Source organism: Panulirus ornatus, chromosome 13 (assembly GCF_036320965.1).
Source record: "Panulirus ornatus isolate Po-2019 chromosome 13, ASM3632096v1, whole genome shotgun sequence".
Taxonomy (NCBI): domain Eukaryota; kingdom Metazoa; phylum Arthropoda; class Malacostraca; order Decapoda; family Palinuridae; genus Panulirus; species Panulirus ornatus.
In genome coordinates, this window is record NC_092236.1 from 51179935 (window position 1) to 51187462 (window position 7528).

At 44.9% G+C, this 7528-nt stretch overlaps 1 protein-coding gene across 1 annotated transcript; it reads left to right on the forward strand.

The window, feature by feature from the left end:
* Positions 1-2096: 2096 nt before the first annotated feature.
* On the forward strand, positions 2097-6656 carry LOC139752633 (protein Star-like). The gene is made up of 2 exons (XM_071668385.1): positions 2097-2542; positions 5598-6656. The coding sequence occupies exons 1-2, from the start codon at positions 2456-2458 to the stop codon at positions 6504-6506; spliced, it is 996 nt and encodes a 331-aa protein (XP_071524486.1). The 5' UTR covers positions 2097-2455; the 3' UTR covers positions 6507-6656.
* The last annotated feature ends 872 nt before the right edge of the window (positions 6657-7528 follow it).

The window sequence follows — 7528 nt, forward strand, 5'->3', positions numbered from 1 at the left end:
GTGAAGGTGTGTGAGAGTGTGTGTGTGTGAGACATGTGAGCCAAGTGGGGTCGTGAAGGCAGTGCTAGGTGTTGAATTCACGACTTTAGTGCTTTTCTTGTGTTGCAAGGGAGAGAGTTTTACACTTGTGTTGCCTCGACTCTTATCAGCCTTGCTTGTATGTACCATGTCTTTACTCCTACGTGCGTAGGTACACACACACACACACACACACACACACACACACACACACACACACACACCATCGTAAGCCAGGTACCCATCTATCGACCAGCCCCGAGGGAGGAGGGTATGGGGGGTCGAGATGAACACCTGGAGTTGCACGTGGGTTCACTGTCGATGCCCAGGTTTCGAACCCATGCGGGACCCGATCCCAAACGGACCCATGCAGACCCATAGTCAGGAACACGTAACCACTACACCTGGGTGTGTGTTACCAAATTCTTGTGTTACATAATCTAGTTCCTGTAAGTGTTGTTTGGTGCAATCCTGGACTTTATAGCCCTTAAGTGTTGCAAATATTGGGTGTTGCAACTTTTTTAGTGTTGCAAATGTTGACCGTCACAGTGAGTATTGCAACTGTTAAGTGTTGCAGTTTTTGAGTCTTGTAACACTTGCGTATTGCTTCTTTTTAATGTTGCCGTTCTTAAGTGTTGCAAGTGTTGCACTGTTGAGTTTTACTGCTCATTAGTTTGGCTCATGAGTGTTGCGTTTCTTAGGTATTGCAGGCCTTGGGTGTTGCAGGCCTTGGGTGTTGCATCTCTGGAGTGTTGCTGTCATAAACACTGTGTGTTGCGGCTCCCTAGTGCCTGAGGAAGCATGTGTTGCCATATATACGTGCAGGGCGCAGTCGCTGTGGGACGCAGGTATATATATATATATATATATATATACATATATATATATATATATATATATATATATATATATATATATATATATATATATATATATATATATATATAGTATGAATATGTACATCTGTATATATGTACATGTCTGCGTATGTATAGGTATGTACATATGGGCGTTTAAGTATATACATGTGTATGTGGGTGGGTTGGTCCATTCTTTCGTCTGTTTCCTTGCGCTACCTCGCTAACGAGGGGGACAGCGACAAAGTATAATATATATATATATATATATATATATATATATATATATATATATATATATATATATATATATATATATATATATATGCAGGCAGTGTTTTGGCCTGTCCCGCCCACAGTACGACTTCCACTGGAAAGAGAAAAGTTTGAGAAACGTTTGATAGATCTTGTGTTCTCTCTTGACTGTCAGTCAGGTATGTATACTATCTTTATTTTCACTTCTATTCTTCAGTTTCTTTTTTATTTCTTTTTCTTTTACCTTCTCCATAGTTTTTCCCTCTCTTTTTCAGTATCTTCTTTTTCTATGTTTTCTGTGTCTACGTCTTTTCGCTTGTCTGTGTCTTTTTCTGTGTGTGTCTATGTCTGTGTCTGTCTTTTTTGTGTGCGTCTTTTTTTTATGTGTGTCTGTGTCTTCTTGTGTGTCTGTGTCTTTTTCTGTGTCTGTGTCTTTTTGTGTGTGTGTCTGTGTCTTTTTTTGTTTGTCTGTGTCTTTTTCTCTGTGTGTCTGTGTCTTTTTGTGTCCCTCTCTCTGTCTTCTAATTGACAGAGGTGATCTTAAAGGGTTCCGTCCCATCTCTCTCTCTCTCTCTCTCTCTCTCTCCTGGTGCTGCATAAAACAGGTGATTAAGAATGGGCAGGTCATCACACAGTCTTTTGGGGGCGGGACAGCCTCACCCACAAACCCACCTGGCGAGGCTACGCCACTCCACTCTACTACCGTTTAAAAAAGTTTGATAGAGATGCTGTTGCATCCTTCCAACTGAGACACAAAGTTTAGAGGAGGAAAAAGCTACATGTAAAACCCCACTCCCTCCCTCCTCCTCCTCGTGTGCAGCTGAGTGGGACCTAGAGGGTTGAGGATAAATCCAGCACACACACAAAAAAAAAAATCATATACTCGAACAGGAAAACCTGGAGTTTATTTCCAGAGAACATTCCCTCAGGGCAGGTCGATAGACGCTAGCTAGTGTCGGCAGCTCCCACACACACACACCCACCCGCATACACACACACACACACTCTGCTACTTCTCAAGTCACGACCCTCTCCCGTCTCGAGTTATAACTTGACGCAGTACCTACATCGCCAGATGAGACCTCCTCCCCTTTCCTCCAGCAGTACAGACGGAAGTACAAAGTAATTCTACAAATGGAAATGAGAAGAAGAATTCCATTCGAACGAGGAGATGAATGGGTTGCCTAGTTCAGAAAACAGACCTTGGCCACACCTTTGAAGCCCTTGTATAATTCAGTTCAAGTGGAGTGGAGTGGAGGGGGAGACCATCGCAGAAGCCCTAGTGTTTATTCCAGTGGAGAAGAAGACTTCGGCAAGAACGTGTGATGGGGTTAGTGAAGGGGGCATGTGTGCTAGTGGGGGTAGTGATGGTGGCTCCTGCGCTTGTCTTCTACTTCTTATTGTGTCTACAGGTGAGTCTGTATGTGTATGAGGGGGGAGGGAAGTGTTCTTCATGCAGATGAGTGTGTCAAGGGGATGTTCTTCATCTAGAAGTGTGTTTCTGTGCCATGGTATTCATTTATATGAGTGGGTTCTTGTCTAGGTGGTGTTCTTCATTTGGATGAATGTGTCTAGATGTTCCTCATCCACACGAGTGTGTTATCATCCACATGAGTGTGTCTAGGCCAGTTCCTCATCCATATTAGTGTGTTTAGATGGTGTTCTTCATCCACATGAGTGTCTAGGTGAAGTTTTTCATCCATATGAGTGTGTCTAGGTGGAGTTCTTCATCCATATGAGTGTGTCTAGGTGGAGTTCTTCATCCACATGAGCGTTTCTTGGTCCACTACTTCATCGACATGAGTGTGTCTAGTTCTAGTTCTTCATCCACATAAGAGCGTCTAGTTCCAGTTCTTCATCCACATAAGAGAGTTTAGGTCCAGTTCTTCATCCACATGAGTGTGTCTAGGTGGAGTTCTTCATCCATATGAGTGTGTTTAGGATTACCCGTAATCTTACGTACTCATCCAGCCTTTCTTCGCTCCACTAGATCAGTGAGTTATGTTGTGAAATATAGAATAAAAGATATATTATATATGTCATGGATTCATAAGTAGCCATAATAAGATCCAGTCCTAAAGTAGATATGTTTCATACCTTTTGTTTTACCGTCTCGCTCTCCGATTCTCTTTACCAGGTCTAGATCCTCTTTACCAGGTCTAGATCCTCTTTACCAGGTCTAGATCCTTTTTACCAGCACTAGATTCTCTTCACCAGGTCTATATTCTCTCTCCAGCTCTAGATTCTCTTTACTAGGTCTAGATTCTCTTTACCAGCTCTAAATTCTCTTTACCAGGTCTAGATCCTCTTTACCAGGTCTAGATCCTCTTTACCAGGTCTAGATCCTCTTTACCAGGTTTAGATTCTCTTTACCAGATCTAGATTCTCTTTACCAGGTCTAGATTCTCTTTACCAGGTCTAAATTCTCTTTACCAGGTCTAGATTCTCTTTACCAGGTCTAAATCCTCTTTACCATGTCTAGATCCTCTTTACCAGCACTAGATTCTCTTCACCAGGTCTATATTCTCTCTCCAGGTCTAGATTCTCTTTACCAGCTCTAAATTCTCTTTACCAGATCTAGATTCTCTTCACCAGGTCTATATTCTCTCTCCAGGTCTAGATCCTCTTTACCAGGTCAAGATCCTCTTTACCAGGTCTAGATTCTCTTTACTAGGTCTAGATTCTCTCTACCAGGTCTAGATCCTCTTTACCAGGTCTAGATCCTCTTTACCAGGTTTAGATTCTCTTTACCAGATCTAGATTCTCTTTACCAGGTCTAGATTCTCTTTACCAGGTCTAGATTCTCTTTACCAGGTCTAGATTCTCTTTACCAGGTCTAAATCCTCTTTACCATGTCTAGATCCTCTTTACCAGCACTAGATTCTCTTCACCAGGTCTATATTCTCTCTCCAGGTCTAGATTCTCTTTACCAGGTCTAGATCCTCTCTACCAGGTCTAGATCCTCTTTACCAAGTCTAGATCCTCTTTACCAGGTTTAGATCCTCTTTACCAAGTCTAGATCCTCTTTACCTGGTCTAGAGTTTCTTTACCAGGTCTAAATTCTCTTTACCAGGTCTAGATTCTCTTTACCAGGTCTGGATCCTCTTTACCAGCTCTAATTCTCTTTACCAGGTCTAGATCCTCTTTACCAGCTCTAATTCTCTTTACCAGGTTTAGATCCTCTTTACTAGCACTAGATTCTCTTTACCAGGTCTAGATCCTCTTTATCAGGTCTAGATCCTCTTTGCCACATACTGGGTTATAGACAGTAGGCACTGAGGCTATAGAGACACAGAGGGAGTTACTCTATAGACACATGTCTGATGAAAACATGTTGCCCATACTGATGATAGGATCATATAAACTCACATATACACATCTCATGACCATACATGATAGATAGGAGTGATTAAATGAAGTAGATTATATTTTTGCTTAACAAGATCGGTCAGGTTGTGATCACATTCATTCCTCGACCAGTGAAGTTGTGGAAATCCTCCTCTTCTCATTTCCCTCTCGTCCTTTTCCTATAACTTTCCCATCCCTCAGAAGTCGGGAAGGGGGACCTTACAAATGCTTTTGGCCAAGGAGGTCGGATTGATCCACGTACGACTCCTCCTTCTTCCCCTTCCCATTCCCCCATCTCTCTCTCTCTCTCTCTCTCTCTCTCTCTCTCTCTCTCTCTCTCTCTCTCTCTCTCTCTCTCTATCTATCTATCTATCTATCTATCTATCTATCTGTCTGTCTGTCTCTCTGATGAATTCATTTCCCTCCTCCTGGTTCCCATGAGGCTCAATGGATGTGTGCTTGACCTACACTGTTCTCGGCTGCAAAATTGGTTTGATCCAGGAGGGAAGGGGGATGCCAAAGGCCCTTCAAAACAATTTAGATACAAATATTCTTTTTTAGGTTTCATCTACGTTTTGTATATATATATATGCTTAATGAGAGCATTAGTAAAGAGAGCAGGGAGTGGGGAGGAGTTTTTGATATCTGGGAGTGGACATGGCAGCCGATGGAACTATGGGAGCTGAAGTGAATCGTAGGACAGAATATGTGTCAAGATCCTGAGACTGTGTGGAAGAGGAGGTCGCTGTCTGTAAGGGACAATAAGTTGCTCATCTGATGGCTCAGTCCTCTTGACGGTATTATATGGGGAGATGAATCTTGGTCATTAAATGAATGGAAGGAGAGGGACATGTTGAACATGAAGTAGTTAAGGGCACTATGTGGTGTGAGGTGACATGATCATGTGAGGATTGACGGTGTAAGAGAGGAGTGTGATAGTGAACACAGCCTTGACTGAAAGAGCCGACCAGGGTGTGTTGAAATGGTGGAATGATATTAGTGTGGAGGGAGAGACAAACTGAATTCACCAACGAATGTTAGTTAGCGTGTCTTACGTTACGACACACACACTGACACACACTATCCACCCAGGGTGACACAGTGCCTATGTATTTCTAGGTTCCTTCAGCGAGCCAGTGGGATGTGAAGGCTCGGTTGTCTGGTCCACTAGCTGGCGATGACCCCCGTGTGGTGAGGACAGTGAGGGAGAATTTCCTAGACCCACCCTCCTCGCTGCCATACAACCTCACCAACCACGCGTGGTTCTCCCTGGGGAAGAATATGTTCACCTGGCCCTGGGTGTACTACCATATACACAGCCTCTTCTCCCAGGAACGTGGCGGGTTCTTCGTGGAAGCTGGGGCGCTGGATGGCGAGTACCTGTCGAACACACTCTGGCTGGAACAGGAGCTGGGCTGGACGGGGCTGCTGATCGAAGCTGAGGAGAACAACTACAAATCCCTTCGAAGTAAACATCGAAGAGCCTGGTCTTCCAGCACCTGCCTCTCCTCGGAGTCGTACCCGAAGGAGATCATATTCGTCTCTCATTTTTCGAGGGTGAAACTCCTGGAAATCTCGCCGTGGTCTTTTAGGTCGCACGGCCACGAACTCCGCGACGACCTCAGCCAAGACGCTCATAATTTGCTGGACGACACAGCCTACACGTCAGTCCAGTGCTTCCCGCTCGTCACGTATCTAGCAGCCCTGAATGTGTCGAAGGTAGACCTCCTCTCCCTCGATATCCAGGGCACTGAGGCCTCTGTCCTCACCAACTTCTTCTTGACGCTAAGCGACGTCTCCGTCAGAGTCATCGTTGTAGAGAACGAGTACAAGAATTTCGACGATGCCTTCATGAGGCTCATGTCGGACAAGGGCTACATCCTCCTGGCGGCGGCCATAGACTACGTCTTCGTCAAGGGAGACGATCCGGTCCTACGACGTCCTGAGGTCGTAAGAATAATGGAGGAAAAAGTTGCGTCTTCGTCGTCGTCGTTTTTGACACTTACGTCATCACCTTCTCCTACGTAAAGACGTTGTATGTTCCAATCTCTTAAGATGACCTATGAAAATACACACACACACACACACACACACACACACACACCTGTTGACTTTAAAGGGAACCATGTTTACATTACAGGTGTGTAGTCTGTATCGAAGTAGATAATGGTAAACAATTATTTCTAACTAAACTTCGTTTCATTATTCCTCTTCTCTCCCTTTCCTTTAGATTATCCACAAAAGACACACAAGGTTTTATCAGTCACTTTCACCCACTAATAACGAGGCGAAGGTGGTATAATTGGCTGGAGGCACTTTGTAAACTGTGGTGGGATACACCAGCTTAGCACCAACAAAGAAAAAGGCTTCAGGGATGCGTACAAGGTCATCCCCTTCTTTGGTGATGAGGGGATTAGAGAAGAGGAGGAGGAGGAGGAAGAAGAAGAGGTGGGACAGGAGAGGAAAGGATAGGTTGGAGTGGGAGAGAAGGCTGAAGCGTGTACAGATGTGAGAGGAGGAAGAAGAAGAGGTGGGACAGGAAGGGAAAGGATAGGCTGCAAGTGGGAGAGAAGGCTGAAGCGTGTACAGGTGTGAGAGGAGGAAGAAGAAGAGGTGGGACAGGAGGGGAAAGGATAGGTTGGAGTGGGAGAGAAGACTGAAGCGTGTACAGGTGTGAGAGGAGGAAGAAGAAGAGGTGGGACAGGAGGGGAAAGGATAGGTTGGAGTGGGAGAGAAGGCTGAAGCGTGTACAGGTGTGAGAGGAGGAAGAAGAAGAGGTGGGACAGGAGGGGAAAGGATAGGTTGGAGTGGGAGAGAAGGCTGAAGCGTGTATAGGTGTGAGAGGAGGAAGAAGAAGAGGTGGGACAGGAGGGGAAAGGATAGGTTGCAAGTGGGAGAGAAGACTGAAGCGTGTACAGGTGTGAGAAGATGAAAGAAGAAGAGATGGGACAGGAAGGGAAAGGACAGGTTGGAGTGGGAGAGAAGACTGAAGCGTGTACAGGTGTGAGAGGAGGAAGAAGAAGAGATGGGACAGGAGGGGAAAGGATAGG

Coding starts and splice junctions, on each gene's coding strand:
- LOC139752633 (XM_071668385.1), top strand. CDS start 2,456: ATGGGGTTAGTGAAGGGGGCATGTGTGCTAGTGGGGGTAGTGATGGTG. Junction 2,543..5,597: donor ACTTCTTATTGTGTCTACAG/GTGAGTCTGTAT, acceptor ATGTATTTCTAG/GTTCCTTCAGCGAGCCAGTG.